General features: G+C 45.1%; 1 protein-coding gene across 3 annotated transcripts in view; it reads left to right on the top strand.

Moving 5' to 3' along the window:
* CAMK1D (calcium/calmodulin dependent protein kinase ID) overlaps positions 1-23,379 on the top strand; it is a 220,173-nt gene extending 196,794 nt beyond the window's left edge. The window contains exons 7-11 of one of the 3 annotated variants that reach the window (XM_074538738.1): positions 2,424-2,536; positions 4,915-4,993; positions 13,804-13,891; positions 15,032-15,170; positions 18,607-23,379. In XM_074538738.1, the coding sequence (XP_074394839.1) occupies positions 2,424-2,536; positions 4,915-4,993; positions 13,804-13,891; positions 15,032-15,170; positions 18,607-18,728 (541 nt within the window). In that variant the 3' untranslated portion in view covers positions 18,729-23,379. The remainder of the gene's footprint in view (positions 1-2,423; positions 2,537-4,914; positions 4,994-13,803; positions 13,892-15,031; positions 15,171-18,606) is intronic. The other 2 variants (XM_074538739.1, XM_074538740.1) reach the window with 2 other exon arrangements.
* The last annotated feature ends 1,006 nt before the right edge of the window (positions 23,380-24,385 follow it).

The raw sequence follows: 24,385 nt of genomic DNA on the forward strand, positions 1-24,385 counted from the left end.
GGAAAGTGCTGAGGAAGGCAAGAAATTAATGAAGGGCTGTCAGGCTCCTTAAATGCAGCTCTCTGAGTCTCACAGGGAGGAGGGGACAGAGCAATGTCTTCAAGTGGATCTTTTTTTTCTTCTTTCTTTTTTCCTTTTCTCTTTTTTTCTTTTTCCTTTTTCCTTTTTTCTTTTTTCTTTTTTAATTTTTTTTTCTTTTTTCTTCTTTTTTTTCCTTGTCTTTTTTTTTTCTTTTTTTTTCTTTTTCTCTTTTTTTTTCTTTTTTTCTTTTTCATTTTCTCCAACCTGGGTATCTCTACCCCGGTGCTCATCCTGCCAGTTGCAGCACTGCTGTTGTCAGCTCCATCATTTCCCCTCAGTAAAGCATCCAAAATCTTGAGGGTTGTGACAAAAGAGGAGGAAAGAGAAAATCTGTTCATGTGCATCCCATCCCAAGACTGTGGGATGTGAGCACTGATAATTATTACACTAAAACAAGTAATTTATAATTTCTTCACAGATACCAGTAGAGCTAGACACTGATTGTGGATCCAATCTCTTCATTAAGCCACCAGATGTTTTTCCTCTGTTGTCTGTGTACATAGTGGCTTTTTGGCATTTGCTAAATTTAGTATTTTAGGGACTCTTCTCGTACACCACCTGCACCATGGGGGTTCCAACAGGAGCGCCCAGCCCCAGGCACCAGCAGGTGCCCATGAAATGGGTATACAGTCCTGCTCTGGACATACACACTTGTCTGGCAGGAGGTTCTCTTCCTCCTTAGATAAGGGCATTCATCCTGTGGCACACAAATGAGGACTGGCTCATCTCTCTGAGATAAAGAGAGAGATTTCTGGTTCAGCTGAACCACAGTGGGTTCATCATCATGCTGCAAATGTCAGTGGAGTTCTCCCGGGTCAGCGTGGCCGTGACTCAGATCAACATCTCAGGATTTAAATTATTTATCAAGCACACTGCCTCTTCAGAGCTAACAAAACATTGCTCCTTTCACCCTCAAGTTTTGAGTTGGTTCAAATAACCTCCAGGGCAGCCGGCTGCCTTTGGGTTATAAATAACTCAAGTATTCATTTCTTGCAGTTTCTGCTGCTGTTTCTGAGCTAGATCTACAGTCTGTTTGTAATTGCTCTCTCCAATTAAATGCTTTACTGAGGCTGATTGACTCAGAGTTTAAAAAAAACTGTAGGAAAAATATCGTTTCAATACCAGCAAAGCATGTGGAAGAATGATTTAGACCACAGATCAGTGATAAGAGGAAAAAAATGTATCATCTCTACACAGAGGCAGGAAGGGCTGTTTAACTGTGAGCAGGATGGGTTTGCTAAAACCTTGGTCCAGCTTCAGACATAAATCTGGCACTTTGCAACACTGGGGTTAAAACTTGAAGAAGGGCTGTCTCTGCTGGCATGTCTGTGCAGAGTGGGACAGAATCCTGCCTGCAGCACCAGCTGGGTGTGAGGGATCTCTGACACATGAGTTTTATCACTGCACTTGTTTAATGCAGTGCTAGATGTGCTCTTCCCACATCCAGCCCTGCCTCAGCATTGTGGCTGTCCTGGTCTGCAGCACTGGGAGGGTGCACCCTGAATGGATTAGCTCAAACCAGGCAAATAATGCTCAATGTCCTGCTTGGTTTTCTTTCCTTTTTTTTTTTTTTTTTTTGTTTTTTTGGTTTTTTTTGTTTTTGTTTTTGTTTTGTTTTGTTTTGTTTTTTTGGGCTAGGTTTTCTGAGAAGTCTGACTATAACCACTGAGAACCAGGACAGGACTGTTGTCAGCCTCAGGCAAGGCAGGCAATTGGATGTGGTCAGCAAAATGACCTGCAGGAGTGAGAAAGGGAGAGGCTGTCCCTGTGTCTGCAGCAGCACCAGGGCCCTGTGCAGCCCTTGCAAGCTCTGCTGCAGAGGTGCATGGGCTCCTGGGCATCCTCCTCACTGTGCCAGGGGACCCAGAGCCCAGCACATCCTGCAGGTGCATTGTGCCCTCTGCCTGAAAGCTCTGCAGGGCTCCTTGCTCTGCCCTGCACCAGGACCTCTGGATGTGCTGGGGGGTTAGAGGGGCTGATGCTCTGTGCATGTAGGGTTTAGCTCATGAAATCTCCTCTTAGGAGAGGATGGCAGGGGTCATGTCGGTGTAATAAAACCATTCCTCTGGTTAAACACTCAAAAGCATGCAGAGAGAGGCCAGGATATCTGAGGGATCAACAGCACCAGGCTTCCAGGCAGAATTCTGCCTTCTCCAGGGCAGTGCCAATCTCCAGAAATGGCTTTCCATATTCCTGAAGAAACTTCTCTCATGGGAGCACTTGCCTGCTTGAAAATTTACTGGGACAAGAGTTTCTCCTTCTTCTCCCTCCCTCCTTTCTTCTTACCTTCTGGGCAGAGATGGCACCAGTGGTCACCTCTCTCTTTTCCTGCTCTCCACCAGGCTCTGTGGATATCCCCCTTTCTATGATGAAAACGACTCCAAGCTCTTTGAGCAGATCCTTAAGGCAGAGTATGAGTTTGACTCTCCATACTGGGATGACATCTCAGAGTCTGGTAAGTAGCTACTGCTCTTTAAATTTAAATGCAACAACCATGCATGCAACTGTGCCTATTGCATGCATCCCCCCGGGCATGAAATGCACCCTGCATCATGTGCAAAGATCCTTTTGACTGAACACCAGTGGGAATGTGCATTCCAGTGGGAATGTGCATTTCTTTTGGCTCAAATAGTCATGGGAGTTTGTTTCTGCAGCAGACAAATTAGGTCTATCAGTCACACAAAAAGCACTAAAACATAGCTCAAACAGCAGATAAAGATGGCAGAAGACTGTCCCAAGAAGAAAAAGCAGCTTAATTTCTTCATTGTGTCCTAATGAAAAGCAGATTGTTAATGTGCCATTAATAATAATGTGGCAAATGAGTTTGGCTCTGTTGCTGACACTCCACTGCAGTTCCAAAGCAAGTCCTCAGTCTGTGCAGCAAAAAGTCAAGAAATGAATGGCTTGCAAATGAGGCAGGTGAGCAGATCCAGACACTGGAAGGACTGTCCGTGTGGGTGATGTTCCCCATCCAGTGCAGAGGACATGTAACCCATAGTACCCACCTGCCCCTGCTCCAGTGAGCCTGGCAGTGGGGCAGATACCCCACATGTGTTACAGGCAGGTGTTCCAAGGGCTTCTGGCTCCAGTGTAGGTCTGTGTCTAGGGGTGACAGCAGGGGACATTCAGCCTTGCACCTGCATGTGTCCCTGACATGCTGTTTAGCCTCTAAAAGGTCACCCAAGCTCAGTGTCCTTGCTCTGTCCAGCCCAGGGAAACATCTGCTGCTTCATGCAGAAGAAGAAATGATTCTAGGAATATTCCATCATGTAAAAATATCCCTATAAATACAGTTTTCTGATTTATTAGTGCTACTGATTGAGGCTGGGGAGATAAAAATTGAGTGTTTTTATTATAAAGATGATTATATATTCTCTTATCTCCACACAGAGAGCAACATTTTATGCTGCTTACATCTGCAGTCCAGATATCATTGTGATGGATTGCTCAAAAATAGATGTGATGAGAAGTTTTTTTAAACTAATAAGAATTTTCAGAGAAAATATGAAGGTCTGCTGGCAGACCCTTCTGTCTCGTGAGGGAAAGTCCATCACCTAAATCAGCACAAAGATTTTCCTGCCATATTTGGCTTTGCTGTGGCTCCTTCAGCTGCACTGTCCTGAAGCTGCTGGATGCACGCCATGCTGCAATCTCCCTTCCTTCCATTGTGGTGTTATTAAAAACACACTGCCTCCTGCTCCAGGGAGTCCATTTGCCTTGCTCAATTCCTCCTAAATAGGTGTCCTGGTTCAGAGCAAATTTGGGAGAGAACCCCCAAAGGGGCTCCTCTAGGAAAGCAGATTCAATTGGCCCCTCACCCAACCGGTCAGGGAGAAAATACCTCCTTGGAGAAATATGAAAAAAAACCTGTTTATTAAACAATAAAACCTAAACTATATCAAACAATAAAACCCCTTGCTGCTCCAAAGGAGATGACAAACTGAGAAAGTCCCTCCCCGGGTTGCAGCTCAGCTCACTCAGGCTCTGGTCAGTCCCTCAGTGCTGGAAATGTCGCAGGCCCGGCCTGGCCTGGTGGGCCTCAGGTGGGAGCTGCTGGTGCTCCCCTGTGTGTTCAGTCCAGAGCAGGGTTCAAGAGGTCCAAAGAAAAGGGAAAAAAGAAACAAAAAGTCCAGGGAACTTCTTTGCCTCAGCTAGCTAAAACTAACTAAAAGCAAAGGAGAGCTCTGTCCTGCTGTCTGTCCATCTGCAGACAGCACAGTCCAGGAGCAGGAATGTGGTGGAGTGAGTGCAGTGTCTGAAAACAAACTGCTGCTTCTTCTCTGCCCCCTTCATTCTCTGCAACAAGGCTTAAAGGTGCAAAACTTATTATTCAACGTAAACAGAACAAGGTGGTCGGGGATAAAAGCATCATATAGTCAACCCAGGACAACAGACAACATGTCCTCACAGCTGTCCATGTGCTTGGAATGAGTAATATGAAGCTCCTCTGACTGTGCCATCTGACCTCCTCCCTCTCCCCTAGCTGACCAGCACGTCCAGTGCATGTGGCCACATTCACACCACTAAGATAATGCTGACCAGGGCCCCAGAGCTGTGCACTGCTGACTCTGAATTATCCATCCCACTCCTAAATGTACCTGCACGAGTAGATGCCTTCAGCTTTATCTGGTACACTAAATAGCTTGGGTTTGGTCCTAAGTCACTTTGGTTCTATCTATAATAAATGACAAAGGACCCAGGGCTGTTTTCTTGTGCTGTGGCCAGATGGCACTTGGTAGCCTGATCAGTGCTGTTGAAAGTGGCAGCAGAACTGGGTATCAACTCTATTGCTTTCAATCATTTTCTCTTTTTTTTTTTCTTTTTTTTTTTTAGCTAAAGACTTCATTCGGAATTTGATGGAGAAGGACCCCAATAAAAGATACACCTGTGAGCAAGCAGCGCGGCACCCTTGGTAAGCATGACCCAGTGCTCTGAGAAACCCTCAGGACACAGAGCACTTTTTTCATTCCTGCATGGAAGTGGTTTTTCTGTCACATATTGTACTGACCTCTACCACATAACTCTGAGCTTTTATTCTTATAACCCCTGCCTTTGTCTTCCAGATTTTCCTGGAAAACTGTAATGGACTTTAATCTCATGCACCAACCTGTGTAAGGATTAGTAAAATGCTGAATTATGTATGTTGACTGTAGTGCAGCAGTGGGATGTGCCAAAATGATTAAAGTGCTTAAAGTCAAATGATCCTTTTGCATATGAGTGACTTCATCAACATTTCCCAAGGTTTTTGTAGCTGGAACAAGGGTGACTCATGTGCTTCTGACCAGCCCTGAGTGACTGAGAGCATCATCCCACACTACCAGCTGCACCCACACATGGGCTCTGAATCTCTTTTAGGGTAGGGAATATTATATAAGCAAGGTGAGGTATTATTTTTGTTGTTACAATAGCTGCAACAGAAAAGAGTTAATGGCATAACATTTTCACCCCAGGTGTGCATTACACTCTGTTTTATACTGTTACAATTGCCCCAAATGCCACTTCCTTTGGCATTGTCTGTGCAACAAAAAGGAAATTTGAGACATGAAATCCCACTTTTGTGAGATGAAAAAAAATCCCAAACTGGTTCTAAATGATACTGACCTGAGCCTCAGGAAATTAAACAAGTCAGTATTAGGAATGCAGAATAAACAATGAGAATGCAGCTCCCAGCAGGGAGTGAGGTGACCATTTGTACAACTCAGAGACAGATTTTCCAAAGCCTTACATCCAAGATACACAAAATGTAAGCATCCAGCTTCTGGCCCTGCTACATCTGTGTTGGTGGCTGGAGTGCAACAAAGAAACGTGGCACTTGTAACACACACAGCTTCTGGGCCCTCTGAAAGGAACAAAATGATAAAAAGTGTTTTCATTCCTTTTTTGTGTGTGGTTTTGGTTTTTTTCTTTTGCATGTCATGGCCAAGGGCCAATGGAAACTCACAGGCTGCTACATAATTCGTACTATTTCCCACAGAATCCAATTTTCCATTTAAAAGCAACCCCCCAAAAAGGTTTTTTCCCCATTTCTGTGGCAGAGGGTCATCTTCTGCCAGGCTGACTTTGCCATCCAGTGGTTCATTTTCAAGACTTCAGGTTCTGACACAGCACAGCTCAGGGTCAGCCTTCGAAATGTCAGACATGCAAATGGCACTGCAGAAGGCAGGCTGAAAATATTCAACATATTGGCACTCCACACCCTGAATCCACCTCCCTTTGACTCGGAGAGAGTGTATGCCAGGGGATTAGAGGACAAAAAGGAAAATAATGGAGGTTTCCAAAGCCATGAATGGCTTCAGACCTGCCTCTGTCCTCCCCATGAGCAGCTTTCCGTGCCTCATTCCCTCTTGCTCTGAGAGCTCCCTGTAACATGGACACTGCAGTTATGGACTCTCTGCAGAGATAGGCAGTGATTTTTTATTTTTGGAGGCTTTGGATCCTGTAGTGATAAATGCCTTTTTGGATAATCATGGCTGCTCACCCAGATGTTGTTTTGGAGTTAGTGGTAGGATCTCCTTTTGCCAAAGCATTGCTCAAGGAGCATTTTCCACCCAGATTCCTTATGTCAGGAAATAGTGAGGGTTTTGCTGTTTTTTTTCTCATTCTAGCCATTACATCTGTGGCAGTGACATCCTTTCCTTCTCCTGGAAGGGAGGGAAGGCTTTTTCAGTGAAGGAGGAAGAGAGTTCTGTGCTTTGTCTCAGTGGTCAGCTGTGTCCTTCTCTCAACCTGGGCTTGTTTAAATTTCCAGCAGCTCCAGGCCTGAGTTCCTCTCCCTCATGGTTGCATTCATTGTTGCAGCAGCTGCAGACAGGGGTGCACATGTGCAGCCAGCAGAGAGAGGCCACCACAGCTTTTGGATCATCCCACAGCCCCTTTTGAGATGAGCATGGATTTCACATCCCCCCAGCTACCTCACCTTCCACAGTGATGCCAAGGGAGCATCTGCTCTGTGAGTTATCACAGGACAGAGGTACCTGAAGCTCTTGGCTCAGTGGGAAGGGATGATCAGAGCAGGCTGAAGTGGTCCCATAAATTATATGTTTTTGCAGAGTGTTTGCACTGCAAGCAGCCCTTGATGGCTGCTCATAAAAGGTTTTTTTTTTTCTTGTCTGCACAAGGAACATAACTAGAGAAGCATCTTTGAACCCTAGAGTTCTCATGAAGCAAAATCCTGATTCCACTGAGGCTAATGGGAGTTTTGCCAGACTTCAGTGAGATTTTGGGTTTGTCTCCTTGTTTCATCAGCAGAACACAGGCCTCCCTGGGTCACTGTTGCTGTGCAAATGGCAGATTTTTAATAGATATATGGTGAGGTGGCTTCATGTAGTAACATTTTCCAGCTTTCCCTTTTTCTTCCTGCTGTGAATTCTTCCTATGCAGTTTCAGATCATTGAGATCTTCGCAAATTAGGATGAAATCTATCAAATCATGAATAGTTAACTCATATTTTATAATCTGATTGTGCTAAAAGTAGATAACTGTGTATGACATGGCTACCTGGCCATGAAATTTTGTTGTTTCAATATGCAGTATTTGTGAAGAACAAACAGATTCTAAAACACACCTTTTATTTTAATCACAGTGTTTTCAATAAATCCTTCCAAACAGGGCTTGCAGGAACTGGATCTTGCAAGATAATACATTTGTGCCTTTAAGGTTAATAATATCTTTGAATTTTGGGAAGCTGCTCCAGAACAGACAGCTATTTGCATGACTAAATGTTTGCACAGGATCAGACCCTAAAAAAAGTCAATACTTCTTCCCAATGGCCCACTTTTCTGCAGTGTATCTGCTCACCACATGCCTGCATTTATGTGATGTCTGGCTATTTATAATCAAATGGCCTTGGTAGGGGGATGGTGTGTTAAACTCAGAGCTGGCAGAAAAGGAGGCTAATAATTGCAGTGAAGTATGACAGCAGAAACAGTACAATATGTGAGACTTGTTGGTGTAATGAGTCCACCCCTGCGTGTCCATTTATTCAGATTTCTCCAGTTTAATATACAGGTGACTTATGCTTTCCACTGGAAAAGTTATTTATTTTATAATGTATCTTTCAGTGAGGTTTGCACTGTTTATGGGGTGTTGCAAAGGTGCAATGTTCTGCTTAGCTTTTCCCACTGTGACTTTTCAAAAAGGACATGGAAAATGAAGGTAACAAAAGAATGGGGTGATTTTGCTGCAGCTTGATACATTTTAATGTTTCCCTGGCTCATATTAAAGACAGCAATTAAGTTTATTAAATATATTGCCATGTCAGAGCCCACATCCTGTTTAGGGCAGTGGCTCAGTCTGCAGTGATTAGGGGGGAGCAGCAGAAACCTGAGGACCTGTTTTTTCCGGCTATAGACTTACAGAAACATGGAATATCCTGAGGTGGAAGGGACCCTCAAGGATTATCAAAATGTGCTCCCCATCAGGTCAGACTAGGTCCTGCAGAGCCAAATTCAGCCTCCAGGCTCGGATCAGAGGGCAAGGAAACAGTGCTCAGAGTGTGAGGACAAAGTCCAGCAGTTAGGAAGCTAATACAGAACTTAGAAGGGCTGCCATGAATTTATTTACTCCATCATGCATAAACCAATGGGATTTGAACTTAAATGGGATTTAAAGCTGTGTACTGAAGGCACTTACAGCATCACAGGAAATTTGGGGCATCCAAATTAAAGGATGATGGATTAATGGCCTCCATGTAGAGATTGTAAATACAGCGACTGTAGAAGGGAGAAGGAGCTTGTGGCACCAGTTGGACCCCAGTGTGTGCAGGTAGGAGTGTGGTCCTGGCTGTGCCAAGGGAGAAAGGATCCTTGGGATGTGCCAGCATCCAGCCACACCCACCCTGAGGAATCACAAAGCTCTGGCAAGGGCTGAGCCTCTGCAAATTGTGACCATGACTCCAAGTGTTTATCGTGTGCCAGAGAGCACAAGCCAGATAATAATTTCCACCCAGGGAAAGGACGTGGTTTACAAAGAGCTCAGCTCTCAGACAATATTGTTTGAAGTGTGAAAAGGCCTTCCTGAAGGGAATTGCTGATGTTTACAACATTAAATCAAACTCTTATCGAGTTCATCCCCACACTCTATTTATTTTGGAACATCACTGATACAGTGTGTGTGTATATTTATATACGTGCATGGATGTGTGTGTGTGTGTGTACATGTAGAAGAGTTATGATCCCTCAGCATTATCCATTACAGCTAACTCCATGTTTCCTGTCATCATACTCAGGAGTATTTCCAAAGACTTTTTGGCCAGCACAGCATTTGAGTTGGCTGCCTTCAGAAGGAGGGTTCAGAAAATAATGGTAGATGAAAGGCTCTGCCTGCCATTGTGGGCAGGGAGGATGAGAGAAACATTTGCTTGCAGCATGCAAAGGAAGAACTGTCCAAAAGGAAATTTGCTGGTTTTGTCTGTGTTGGAGGTTCCTCTCAAAGCTTAGAAGTGGTATGGCCAGATAAATTGGTGTGATAAGTTTGAAGTCTTTAGCTAGAGAGCTAAAATAAATTAGATACTATGAAATAATATTTGATCATTAGATTAGATTCTTCTCATGTGCAGGATTAGATTTGTTCTGGTTATTCATGAGAAATACCCTTTTTAGTTTCAGTGGATATGTTTGGGATGGGGAGCCATCATTTTTGGTCTCTTGGTATCCCTTTCTGTGCATTGAGACAGTTCTATATTTACAACTGGATGTAAAACCAGCTTCAACATGAAGTTCCCCAAAGCATTGTCAGGATGCAGCTGCTCTCAGGTGCTGCAAAAATGGGAATGCTGAGAGAAAATCCAGGTCTCACCTAGACTAATCAGTCCTTGCTTGGTTCTGGTTGATGCTCAGCAGGATAACAGATGATGCAATATTCTGATTTTTTTAAATTTTATTTTTGTGTATGTGTGTGGTCGGTAGAAGCAATGTCTTTTACTGGGCCAAGTAGAACAGTTGGTTAAAAAAAAATTCAGAGCTGACATAGTTAACTTCAAAGTTAACTGCAAAGCCAGAAACTATTGTTCAGGACTAGATAAGCATCAGTCTGATTAGCTCAAGTTGATTGCAATTTCTCAGTGAAAATTGAGCTGATTTCTAGAGGCAAAGTATATGTTGTTCTAGAGAGGGAGGGAGAAAGAAAGAAAAAAAAGAGAGATATGAAGGTGTTTTTGTCCTAAAAGGAAAAATGAGATGGTTTATAGCCTGTGGACTTGGAGAGTTAGGGAAATACGGATGGGAAATTATGAATGCACTAAAACCACTAGTTTTAGTTATCTTTTAATTTTATTCTTTCTCTTCTCAGCAAGGAAAATAAAGTTCATGATTAAATACTTTTGGTATAGATGTGAGGATGCTCATGATAGCCACCACAGAGTAGATCTGTGTGCCCGAACATATCTCATTTTTCATATCTACCAGCTGAGAGTACAAAACATTTGACTTCTCCTTGCTCACCTCCACCTCTTCCAAGTCCTGAAACCCCCACATCTGCAGCAAAGCACCAACAGAGAAGGGATGATAGCATTGCTCTTGTTTTCCTTGAAGTAAAACTATACTATAAACACTATAACACCACAAGTATTTCATAAAAGTTACAAAACCCTCCAAGTGCAAAACGCAGTCTGAAAGCACAGTGCTCATGTTCCAGCACCCCAGGATGAACAGGGTAGCTCTTCAAAGGCGCCTTGGAGAGCAATCCCACTGCCAGCCCTGGCAGCTGAGGCTGCGTTCTGAGCCACACCGTGCAGCATGCCAGCACGTGTTGGAACAGCTCCTGCTGCACTCAGTTAGCCCCAGCAGTGCTGTGATTTTGCTCTGCTTAGAAACTATCATCTGCAAGGTGCTTATGTTGCTGAAGAGAGCTAAGGTATAGGATGGTTGCAGTGCTGTGGCATCTGAGGGCTTCACAGGATGTCTTTCCAGCCCCTTGTGAAGTAAACAAATATTCTTCTGCCTGTCTGGGAAACACCCAAATACCAAGACTTTTTTTCCTGGAATTACAAGAATTGCATAGTGAACATAGAGTTAGGGGTGGTAGAAGGCAGTTTGTAAACTGTTGGAACCAGCAGTTTCTTATTGAAACAACCAGCATGGCAGAAAATGATCCCTAAACTAAAAGATAATAATCATAATAATAAAATAACCTCTTTTGGAGCTACATGTGCAATCATAAGCTTCATATTACAAAAATGTATTTTCAAATCCTTGTGGAAACTGGCAAGAACAATCTTCTGGAAGAATTTTCAAGGGCATCATGCCCCAAGAACTTGTTCTATCTATGTTTCCAAAATAAGATTTGACAGGTGGGCAACAGGACCTGTTCTTATACAGTTTGCTAACCAACTTGTTTGTAAAGCAAAATGGATCATTAGCTTTGGTGGAAAAAAGTCATTTGCAAGCGTAAGTGAATTTTCTGTCTTGGTCTCTTTGATCATGTACTGAAGGCATGGTTTGGCTTGTAGTTTCTTCTGAGATCTATAGTGTGACAGCCAATGCTCCCAGCTGGTGTGTGCTGAGGGCACCTGCCTTCACCAAGGAGGTGTTCTTGGACAGAGCAGAGTGCTCATGACATTTTGGAGTGGCTCTGGCTAATCATGCAGTTTGCATTCCCACCAGGAAACCCTGCTAGGGCCTTTCTGGGAGTGTGGGCTGCTTGGGATCCATCAGGGTCTGTGCTGAGCCTGGCAATATTCACTGTGCAGGACAGAGGATGGAACAGGGAACAGTGAACATGGTAAACCTGATAGTGCCTCACAAAGATTTTGGTCACCTGGCCCCAGTGGGAAATCCAGGAAATCCAACTTGCCTTGCTGTCAGTGGGAAAGGGGATCAGAAGGAGTCATATTCAAAGAAAGATCTGAAGACCATCCAGTTTTCAGCCAAACACCTCCCTTTCTCTATCAACAGCACAGCACCCAGGAGACGAATTCAGGTACCATTTGGGAGCTGTGCTTTGCCCATCCTTTTGTCTGCTTGAGGCAGAGTTTCCAGGGCAGTGAGGGCCCTTCCCAGCTGGGTGAGCCCTGCTCCTCCTGCCCTCAATCCTGCTGGCTCCAGCACTCCCGAATAACCCAACAGAGATGAGCTCAGTTACAGCAGGGTGGGACTGGTGGGTCTCCACTCTTGGGACATGAGGGTTTAGTCCTTCCTCCCAAGGGTAAGGCATTCCTCTCCTCTCTCTGGGGAAGATCCTGGCAGATTGTTGTCAGCTGGAAGGAGGGCAGCAGTTTGGAGAAGGCTGGTCTCAGTACTTCTCAGATGTGCCAAGGACATGAAGGCAGAAAAAGCAGCATGTCCTTAGAAGAACAGTTTGGAATGATCTGGGCAAAGTGAAAGGGGTGTCTCCAACAAAGGGACACATAAATGGAAGCAGCAGGCTGGGGTATGTAAGCAGAGTTTTTTCTTTTAAAAGCAGAAAGCAATGCTGCCATTCTGCTGCCTTAGTTGGAAAACTGAGAAAGTTTGGGTGCTGCCCTCGAAGGAAGATGTGGACTAGTTGGAGAAAGTCCAGAGGAGCTCACTAGATCAGAGGATTAGAAAACATGAGTTATGAAGAAACAGGGAAACTCTGTTTAGTCTAGAGAAGAGAAGACTGAGAGAAGTCATGATAACAGGCTTCAAATATGTGAAAGGATGCTTCCAAGACAAAGGGAATAAACTATTTTCCATGTCTTCTAGGAGGTAGTGAGGCACTGAAATAGGATGGCTGAGGAGTCTCCATCTTTCCAAGATCTTTAGGGACTGGTTTGTCAAATATTTGTCAAAATTATTTTGGCAGAGCTGGGGTGGGCAGAAGGACTTAATGACTGCTGAGTCCTCCAGACCTCCTGATTAGCCTGCTGGAGCTCCTCAGACTGGAAGACTCTGGTCCTGGTGGATTATTAAATTTCTTATAATTTTGTATTGCTAATTCACATTGTTTTTCTACACAGTGGCTAAGAAATTAATTTCTGAAAGTATCACATACAACATAGAAGGCCATCTTTGCCTTCTTGCATCTCCTACATTAGATAGCACTAATTACCCCAGCACATGGCCCAACATCAGTTCACTGATATTCCAACAGATCTCATGCCTTCAGGAGTTAAATTAATCAATAAAATCCCCTTGAAATAACAGAGTTTAATGAAGATTTGAATGTATCTTAATCTGTTAAAGAAACTATACAAGATCAATCAATTATTTTAGGTTAAGTATTGCTCAACTTAAGCTCTTTGTGCAGCCTGTGCTGCTTCAATGAGTGTCTGTGACTCTGTTTTGCTGTAAGTCTACATTAATCATGATGAATGACTACTTACATTGCAGGGTGGCAGGAAAATCTCCAGTGCAAACAGAAATCAGACAGGTTGGAGTGGCTCTGGAAGCTTCTGCATAGCTGAGGCTAAAAGTAGTCTCAGCCGGTTGATGTTAAATCTTTGGATGTAAAGGAAAAAAAAAAGGCAGAATGTTTTCATCTGGGGTTGTAATGGTGATAGAAAGCAGCCATGCACCAACAAAATCAGCCCATACCTCTTTGTAGCTGCCAGACTTACAAACCTTATCTACACTGGCTTTTATTGCCCCAGATTTTCCACTGCAGCTGCCAGCAGAGCCAGCCATGGGAAGTTTGAGCCCATCTGTGAATGAAATCATTGTCACTGCAGGTGCAGTCACACCTGGGAGCAGGTGTGGGGGAAAAGTAAGAGTGTTCAAGAGGAGGGAAAGATCTCTTAAAAAATGTCTGCTCTGTCCATTTCAGGATTGCTGGAGACACGGCACTCAACAAAAACATCCACGAGTCGGTCAGCGCTCAGATCCGGAAGAACTTTGCAAAAAGCAAATGGAGAGTAAGTGCCCTGTCCTGAGGGGTGACACTGACACTGGCACTGACACTAACACTGACACACAGCTCAGTCATACAGCCACCCCTGCAGCAGGGCAGTGCTTTTGTGGCCCAAAACTGTGGTCAAAATTGTTGGTCCAGGCTTAGGTTACATCACTCTCTTATGCAGGGTGGTGTTTGCCAAGTACCAAATGTAAAAAGTGTGAGAAATGGGGCCAGGGTTGCTCATAGCTAAAGCACTCCGGGTTTTTGGTGGAGTGGGGTCAGCACCATGCAGGGACACAAAGAAATGTGTGTTGGGGCAGGAATGGGTTTGTCAAATAGGGCTTTCTTGTATCTCAGAATCTATGCTTGTCAGAGTGACTCTGAGATACGTACAGGCCTCTTTTCCCAGCCTGGCAGTTGAAGAAGGAATCAGGATTTTTCTGTTCTTGTTCTCAAGGTTGTTTATTATTTCTTATCTGTAACATTCTTTCTCTGGCCTGCTGAGGTCTGTCTGGCAGGTTGGGTTGAGGCACACTGCCCGCCTCAGAGGTAGTGTTGTCTTTTTATACTAAAAAGTTCGTGTACATTATTTACCATAACTTCCCAATACCTATCACCTATGTTAGACAGTGAGCTTCTACTCTAAACCAGTCTAAAAATGCCAACACCACCCAGAAGACGGAGGCCAAGAAGAAGAAGGAGAAAGACTGGACACACCCAAATTCCTCCATCTTGTGACCCTGAGCCCCATTCTAAAAACCCCAAAAATCTGTTTATTTTTCACCTTGTGATAAACTATTATTTTACTTAAACCCTCTTGACTTGTAATTCTTCATATGAAGGTTGGACATTGTTTTTTCCAAGGGCTAAATCAGAGGCACAGGGGTCTTGGGCTCTGTGCCAAGGTCTCTGAGCCCCCTGGGCATGGGCTTGAGCACTCCAGGGCAGCCAGAGGAATTTCCTGGGTTCTGACACATGTAGGCTGTTGCATCCACAAAGGTTTGATAACGCACTTCCCAGTTAAAAATCCGTGAAAAATTTGAAAGATAACAGGCTTATTCCCATTCTGACACTCTGAGCAGCCAGGAGAGGATCACGAGCAACCCTTTCGCCTCCATTTTTTTTCATTGTCCATTTCTTTCTTGCCACGTTTTTGCAGCAAGCGTTCAACGCCACGGCGGTGGTGCGGCACATGCGGCGGCTGCACCTGGGCAGCAGCCTGGACAGCGCCAGCGCCAGCGTCTCCAGCACCCTCAGCCTGGCCACGCCGCTCCCCGACACGGCCACGCGCAAAGATTGTGAGTAGCCAACATCCTGGGAAAACCCAGAAAATCCACGGGATCCCCGTTTTCCCCCCGACCCCCAGGCTGCAGTCCTCGCTGCCCATAGGTTTGGCTTTGTGCAAGCAGGTGGTTAAAATAAGGATTTGAAACACGCCATCAGTTTTTGGCTGGCCAGAAATATTGTGTTGCAATTTCTAAAAAAAAAAAAAAGATGTAGCGCGGTGATTTTTGGGAGAAAATCACAGTTTCTTGTGGAGAAAAAGGGCTTTTGCTTGGGAAAAAGACCCAGACCCCCACAGCAACTACAAAGTTTTGTATTTGGTTGAAATTTGAAAAAGTTTACTCAAATTATTTTATGTTTGAGTTTACAGTATTATGATAGGGCATTTTTCTGTAAAAATTGCCTTACTTTCCATTTCCATGGAGAAGACTGATCCTGCCAGTCAGACCCAGCTTCTCTCTTAAGAAGCTGGGTCCAAGTTAAGCTCCTGCACAAAGAGGTTCATTTGTCTGAGCAGGATTCAGACTCTGTGCACCACTGTGGGACTTGGCCCTCTGCCATGTTTGTTTCGTGCTGTAATTGATATTTGCAAGCTGCCCACTGGACTCAGATGTTTGGGATATATATTTTTTGTGAATGCTAGGGAAGGGGACGTGGCAGCAAAGGGATTATTTGGAAGACAGAAATACATCCTTTGCAATGAAGCCTGTTTATTCTCTGGCTTCTGAGCATTTCTTCTTTTCTCTCCTGTCCGTCTGTAGATATTTTCCATCATGAAATGGAGGGATGTGGACTTTACAGCTGGGGGGGTTACCTTAAAGTGCAACACTGAAAAGGAATGCTTTGCTGTGGACTGAAGTAGTTGTTTCTAGACTGTGCCTTGCACTATCCTGGAGCTGAAAGCACCTATTGCTCAGGATAGATTTTGGATAATGCTGCTCTCTGCTTCTGCCACCCCTGCTTGCCACCCCCTGCTCCTTGAGGAGGACATTCCACCAGCCACAGTCCTGGTGGCTCTGTGTGGAAGCTGTTTCCTCTTGCTGCCATGGGTGCTGTTTCCCCCACAACTGCAGTGGGTTCTGCCTTCTGGGTACCCTGTGAGATATTTTTTCAGCCTGTGCTGTGGCTGAGCCAGGGGAGAGCCCCTTCTCTCTGGATAGTGGGCCTGGGGGGGATTCATGCTTTGTGATGCCCAGCGCAAAATCCTACAGCTGCTGCCAAAAAACCATCACTGTGCCCCTGGCACATACCTGGCATCTGCAAAAGAATGATGCTGACCATCCACAAAACTCTCCCAGCCATGCACTGGCCATGCAGCCATGCAGAAAACCCCCTGTGTGGGAGAAACATCCCCTGGTTTTGGTTCCTGTTGCAGTTTGGCAAAGCTGGACCCCAGTCAAGTCTAAAGCATCTGATGAATGCTTTGCTGCTAAACTGGTGGGTGATTAATGCAGTTAAACTGGTGAGTGATTAATCTCCATCCATCCATTTGATTAATCTCATATGGTGTTAATTAATGGCAATCAGTAGTCTGAAAAGTGTTAAAACATGTGTGAACAGAAAGGATGGGAAGAGAAAGAAATCTGTTTCATGACTACAGAGTCCTGTGCAGAATCCAACCGTATTTTGCAGTGGTGAAGCCAACCAGGACATGAAGGATTAAACCAGATGTGTAAAGATAGGATGAGTTTTTACATGCCAGAAACACAAGGCAGAAAAATATTGGAAGATTTCCAAGCATCCCAGTTAAAGTCCAGCTTGGCAGACAATGCAGAAGAGCTTTTCTTCTTCAAATAAATAATTTAAAGAGTTAGGAGATGCTGGAGCCCCAGAGAACCAATGAGGAGACCCAACAGCAAATGCAAGGAGTAAAGAAGGAGCTGATATATCAAATACATTCCACCCAGTACCTCCTGATAGGAAAAAAGAAGTCTCTGAGGTCTCTCTCCTACCTCTTTATTTCTCAGCAGTTTTCTCTGGGTACAGACTCCTTGCACAAGAAAGATCCCATGCAGCAAGTTCCATGATCCAGCTGTGCCACCATTATACAACAGAATGCTGCCTGGTGCTATTAACAGACACTTTTTCAACTCTCCAAATACTTTTTAATGCAGCAATTTCTCATCACTGAAGACAGTGATGTGAAAGTACAACCTTTGCCTGACAGTAGGTTATGTCAGGCTGCATCCAAACCCTCTGTAGTAGGGCAGAGCAGAGATCTGGCATTAGGCTGGATAATGCCACCTGTCAGGAAACAGGAAAGGATTCCTAAGGGAATCAGCCAGGATTTCTCAAGTGTATTGGCCTGATTCTCAGTCCATGGCTTGTTTATTCAATTTAGTCATGATTGGACTGCCTAGATTATTTATAGGTCCTAGAGCTCTGTATTTTTAATGTACTAGATAAATTGCAATGTGATGCCAGGTGGTGAAATGTCAATGGGAAATGGAATGTGGCCGAATATAGGTACAGCATAATCCTCCTTGAGATTGAAATGCCACACTGAAGCATGGAAAAGTAGTTAAAAGTCCCAACAAGTATCAAAAAGGTCTTGAAGAGTCAAAAGGCCAAACTTTGGTTTGAGGATATATTAATATAGGTTTCATTGATCCTTTATTCACCACTCTGGAAAAATGAACTGTATTTCTGATCACTCTGAGCCTGCATCTTATCAGAGCAAGGTGACCATGCCAGGTCCCCACTTAACAGCTTTTGTTGCACCAGAATCCTGGTACTCAAGAGATGCTCAACCTCACATCAACCTACATCTCAGCTGGAAGCCCTGCAGACATCCCAGCAAAGCCTGGAGCAATGTGAGCTGTCACTAGAGTGATGTCCAAGTCACACAAATTTACATTCCCTGTAGATTTACTGCAACTCAGCAATGAATTTGACCCACTGTACTTCTTCATCAGCAGCTTCCCAGGATGCCCAGGGAACTGTGCTTAGCCCAGGTGCACTGTCTGTTCATTTAGCTAGATGGCCATGATGAGACATTTAATGTCTCATCTTTAACATGCCCAAGAGGAAATTATTCTGAACAAGTACAATGCTGGACGGATTTTTGAACCCCACAACTCTTTGTCTTCAGCCCTGGAACTGTGACATCAATGTGGCTGAACCAAAACTGGGCTTTGAGTCCCTGTTGAGATGGTGGCAGTAGGCGAATGACCACGGGCAGAAGATGCCCTGTGGAGGTACCCAGCCAACCCACCAGAGCAGGAAGAGCAGCAGCCCCTTCTCCAGCTGCAATCCTCTCCAGCAGCCCCTTCTCCAGCTCCAGTCCTCTCCAGCAGCCCCTGCTCCTGCTGCAATCCTCTCCAGCAGCCCCTGCTCCTACTGCAATCCTCTCCGCTCCGTAGTGCGCTACGAAACCAACTCAGCTTCTTCGCCCAAGCTTCCACCTCCAAAAAATAACATTTCTAACTGTCTTTCTGGCTTTCCTTTTAGGTATGTCTCCATCCACTCTCTGTAGTTTTGTTTCATCTGCTTCTTCAGGCGTTTCTGCAGTGGGAGGGGAGCGGAGACCCAGAGCCACCACAGTGACCACGGTGCACACCGGCAGCAAGTGAGCAGCAGGCAGGGCTGGCAGTGGCCTTGGCACCACCTGCCCTGCTCGGCCAAGGACTAGAAGAAAGAAGATTTTTTTATGGCCATATTTTATACTGCAATTCTGAAATGTTTCATTTATCACAAACTGCAACGACTCCAGGAGGAACGGAATCTAACAGTCTCTGGTGCTGTACATATATATATACATATATATATATACATATATATAAATATATATATGTATGTGAGTCTAGCAATGTTCTGACTAATGAACACTCATTCTTTCCCCCAGTGATTTACTCTTTTCTCAGTGTAGGTAACAGTATATGTTGTAATTTTTTTCCATTAACTACAAACATCTCAACTGGATTATTTAAATAGAAATACTTTCCTGAGCATATTTTTTTCTTTTAAAAATTACTTCAAGTAATGTCCCTCTTCCAGTTTGCTGGGGGATAGGCTATTTCTGTAGGTAGGAATTGGCATTAACTTTGCAACATGGGAGGATTTCAATGGCATGCCATTTCTTGCTCCTCAAATAGGACTGCAAGTCTGTCTGGCTTTAGCAGAGCTGTTACTGCTCAGATTAAGAAACTGCTGCTTTCCTCTCCATCCTCCTCCTTGAAAGCCATGGGGAGAATTAAATTGCCACCAGCTGGGAGTCAGCTCATCCTTGGCCTCATTCCTGCATGCTGGGGATCAGAGGTGAGGCAGGTACAGGGAGTCAGGCAGGAGCTGACCAGAGCTGTGCAAGGGAAATGACAGAGCATGGTCTCATCCTGCAGCTCCCATCTCCTTCCAGTCACTGTGTGCTGTGGGCAGAGGGAGAGAAAAGGAAGATACACTGGTGGGAATCATCATCCCCTGCTACTGATTTGCTCAAGCAAGACATTTAATTCACCAGCCTCCCCACAGTGTGGCCTCCGGCATGGGGTGCATCCAGCCAAGGGCTTCATGAGAGAGACTCCCAGCACCCACAGCTCCTTGGGGCTTTGCCTGGCATTGCTGATGCTCAGCACCTCCCAGAAATGGAGAAATGTTGCTCAGCACCTTCCACAGTAGCCAAAAGTGGGGAGAGGAGGGGTGCTTGAAGCCCTCTGTAAAGACTCTCAGGTTCTGTGGTGTAAAGTGCAGGATATGGTGTAGGATCTGATCATGGTCAGGATGAGGATTGACATAGAGTGCTGGGCTGGGGAAGCAGGACCTCACTGAAAGACACAGGCACAGCTGGCAGCAGTGGGGGCACTGGCTCTCCCTCCTGCCCAGAAGCTCATACACCAAAGCAAGCCAAATTTACCCATTTTTTAATTACTGAATGCATGCACTTCCCAGGCTCTTTGTGCTGGCGCATCTTTCAGGAACAGCCTCTACAACTGCTGTGCTGCTGTGCATTAAAGCAGCTTGAAACAGAGAGGAGAGAAAATTTGCCCAATTGCTGAAAGGCTTCCTCCAGGTTACCTCAAAAAAATTCCCATCTGATTTTGCTTTGAGGAGGTGAGGGGAGGCAGTGGCAAAGGTAAATGCCCTTCACTGGGAACTCTGAGCCCCTCACATGCCAGACAGGTCCATCCCTGCCAAGGCATAATTCCCTGCAGCGTGCTCTGTCACCACACTTGCCTCACTTATCCTGCACAAGAAATTGAGAAAGCCAGTCACAGACAGAGCTGAATGTGTCAGGCAATAGTGCTAGTGCTGGGAAAAGCCATTAGATGGGTATTTTTCGTGAGACTTCTATATCCTGCTCCAGCTTTGGTTGGTTGGCTTCACGTGACAGAGCTGGGATTCCATCCATTATACAAAAAAAAAAAAAAACTTGAGAAAAAAAATGCTGGAAAATAGATGATAGTGACTCTGTTTGAAATAGCCACTCCTTCAGTGGCACTTGGAGCTGTTGCACCAAGTTTCTCTAGTTTCCTCTGTGGTAAGTGGCTCCCTGTTTTCAGAGGGCTGTGGCACACCTGAGTGAGCCCTCTGCATCCTGTGCACCCCAGTGTGCTGAACCTGCCATGGGGGCTCACACAGGAAAGGCTGCAACTTCAATTTCTCATTTTAGGAGAGAGAGCAGATACTGAACTGTTGGGGGCTTACAGCAAAACACAAAATTTCCACAGTGAAGTCTTCTGACCAAGATTTGGGCAGACTGAAGGCCAGGGGATCTCCTTGCTGCAAGTCACACTCCTGTCCCCACACCCTGGCCATTGCCACCATACACTTTTTATTGGCATTTACATCTGAGCTCTTTATGTCTTGCTGCAAAAGCATGAAAACACAAGTAGAATACAATTTAAACTCAGTCTAAGGCCACTTTATTTTACCAGCCTGAGTAAGGAAGTTTTAGTTTTGAGAGACTCCAACCCCAAGAAATTCAAGGTATTTTGAACCCCCCTGACTTCATAAGCATGGCTGGCCCCATTCTGCTCCAGTTGCAGGCAGAATATAGACAGTCTCCCAGTCTGGCATCAGTGGAGTTCCCCACATTGACACACTGCAACCAAAAGCAGGATTTAGTTAGGGAATAGTTTTGTCTCTGTAGAGCAGTTTTAAAGGTTAGGGCTCAAATGTTCCCTCTGCGTCTCCTCTTCTGAAACCCGAGGTCTGGTTTGAACTTGACCTCAGGACTTGCCGTGGCCACTGATCAAAATACAGCATCCAAATGCATTTTGCAGAGAAAAGAAAAGCAAGTGGATTTCCATCTCCAAAGCAAAGAGCAGTGACAGGAGCAGAGGCAGACATGCTGTCCTGCAGAGGGGGATCCCTTGTGCTGGCTGCCCCTCCTTGCTGGGTGCTGTCTGTGGTTGTTTTGTTGGGAGGGGTATTCTTTCCTTCCATTGTTGGAATTAGTGTGATTTGGTTTTGTTTCTGCAAGTAATAATCTGCCTTGGTTGTGTAATTTGTCATCATTCTCTTTGGCTTGCTATCAACTGCTGGGATCATAAGATAAGAAACAGAAGCACTTATGAGCAAAATTGTTTCTTTCTGCTACAGTTTTGGTGGTGGGGAGCTCTACTTTGGTATCAGTGAAACACAGCTGGAGACCTGACCCAGGTTCACCAAATGCTTAGAGATCTCTCCTGAAGCATCACATGGTTAAAACTTAGTCTAAATCTGGGTAAATGTGTTAACAGGGGGGACTGGGCAGTACCCAGGCCACATTTATGGAGCAGGGCTGGAGACATTTGGCCCTTGGCAGCACAGCCTGTTAGGGCAAACGCTCCAGCCTTGCTCACCAGGGATGCTCCAGTGCTTTTGCATGTCCTTCCCCTGCCCCAGCCTGCTTCTGCTCAGTCACTGTCACAGGAGAATGCAAAGGTAGAGAAAATAATGTGGGCATGGGGAAAAGGCTGAATAGCCCCACAGCAGAAGCTTCAAATATAATAAAACCTCAGCTGGCCTTGCCGTGAAGGACAAGGTAAAAAATCACTCTGGGCTCTTTTCCAATGAACTGTCCTGCTAAACAATCTGTGATTTGCTGCTTGCATGAGGACTTCAGCCTGGACTGTTTGTTACCCTTTTCTGCTTTACTTTACTGGTACCGATGGGTTTTTCCTTTGTAACTTGTTTTCCTCAGCTCCTTCCCCTTCTTTTTCTTTGCTTGCAGCTTTGATTGTTGATTTTTACCTCCAGAGTCACAGAGGCCATCTCTGATGCCAACAGCAGTGCTCTTGCTGGGAAAACAAAACAAACAAACAAAAAAATCCAGAAAAGCTCCAGCTGGCCCCTTAGCCTGCAGAAGAAGTTGTGAGGACAGGCTGCCCATGAACTCTGCGAGCTGAAAGTCAGTATTGCAGTGGCAAGGGCTTCTGCTGATGATTTTGCATGTGACTCCATTCCCAGTGCATCCTAACTCTCTGCTGGATCACCCCTTCTGCAGCACAAAATGGATTTTGGCCCTGCAACACGGCTGGTGGGGAAGTAGGAGCGTGGGGAAAACCTGGCAGTGTTGCTTTCCTGGGACCCTGGGACTGTGTCACTCTGTGTCACTCTGCTGCTGCTGCTCTCTCCTCTGTCCTGGTTGCTGTTGTACAGGTGCCATTAGAGTAGTGGGTACAAAAAAAAAAAAAAAAAAGGCAAAAAAAGTAGGATTTTACCTATATTTTACCTATGCCCTGTGTGTGTGTGTGTTATGGTTGTGGTGCTGAAATAAAACCAAGAAATCTGGTTCATTCCTGACACGAATCAAACCACAAAAAAAGGAGTGTGATCCCACTGATAGACATCTCCATGAAGTTCTGCTGTAGGCAATGAATAGGGGTTTCTGCTGTGCATGTGTCCTGCATCCCTCCATGGCTATTGACAGTATTTTTTTTAATTACCAGTTATTTTGGGTCCCTGCCTGGTTCTGATGAAATTCAGGTCTAGTCCTAAGGGTTTTTTCTGTCCCAGGGCCAGCATAATCCCTGATCTCAGGCTTTTCTCCCCTAACCCTCTGCAAACCAGAACATGGGCCTCCAGGGTGCTCATGAAATGCAGTTGCAGCTGGCCCCAAGGCTGTCCCCTTCCTATTTTTAGGGAAGCAAACCTGTAGAGAAAGCCAGATAGCTTTCAGCCATTGGCAAGCAGAGAGGATATTGCCCTTTGATGTGAACTTGGCATTAACAAGATCAGCTCTAGGGAAACCTGTGCTATTACTTCCTCCTGTGATAACAGCTCCAGCCCTGAACAGCACTGAATGAGCACCAGATAAAAACACCAGATTAACTTTGCCAGCAAGATCATGCAGGCTATGGCCTGTTAATTTTGCTCTTTCCAAAGAATCAGGGGATTCATCTGCTGGCAAAATAAGTTTCTAGGCTGAGCCCCAAGGTACAGAAGTAGCTTCCATTCAGCATATGGAAATTCTTATTTGATGCAATTATTCCTGTTCTTGCTGCCATGAATATTTACCTGTCTGGATGGGGGAGTGAATGCATCCCAGAAATTATTAATGGGAAGGAAGTTTTGCCTTCCTTATTGTGCTTATTTGCTCCAGAAACTCCAACACTCATTCAAGCAAAAAGCAGAAACACACACGGAGACTGTGGTATCCAAGGAAAACAGCATCAACACCAAGAGTGGAGGATTACACAAATCACTGTCAGCAATGGCTGAGTGAGGGAACAGCAACCTGCTCACAAACACTGCATGAACTCTTATTTCACCTGGTAAACCAGCCATCCCATATTTCATGCCCAGCAGCAAGTTTTACCCAATCCCTTTTGTTTTCCCTCCCATCCCTGCAGCAGGGTCCTGCCTTCCCAGCCTGTGGGGTGCTCTGCTCCCTGTGACACACGTGTGTTTTTGTGGGTGCTCGTGCACATTGTGGCCCCAGGGATCACAGATCCCTCCAGTGGGTCATCAGGAGTTGGTCCAGGTTTTTTGGTCTGACTTTGTGTGGTTGGGTCAAAGCTGTGTAAATAGTGTGTGTAGCAGAGGATAGAGGCTCTCTAGCCTGGACTATGGATTTCAAATCCCCTTTCCCCACCACAAATAGTGCCACTTATCTGTCCAGGTAGCTTCCCCCCCCCCCCTTCATAAATGCTAAGGTCAGTGGAATGGCTCTTACAGGTTTTTCCATCCTCAGAGTGGAATCAGGGCATGTGTGCTCCCAAGAGTTGTGACAAACACTGCTGAACCAATGGTGGCATCAACTGTCCAATAAATGCATGATACTGCACTGCATGTATTAAACTGCTGGTCA

Source organism: Zonotrichia albicollis, chromosome 4, assembly GCF_047830755.1.
Source record: "Zonotrichia albicollis isolate bZonAlb1 chromosome 4, bZonAlb1.hap1, whole genome shotgun sequence".
Taxonomy (NCBI): Eukaryota; Metazoa; Chordata; class Aves; order Passeriformes; family Passerellidae; genus Zonotrichia; species Zonotrichia albicollis.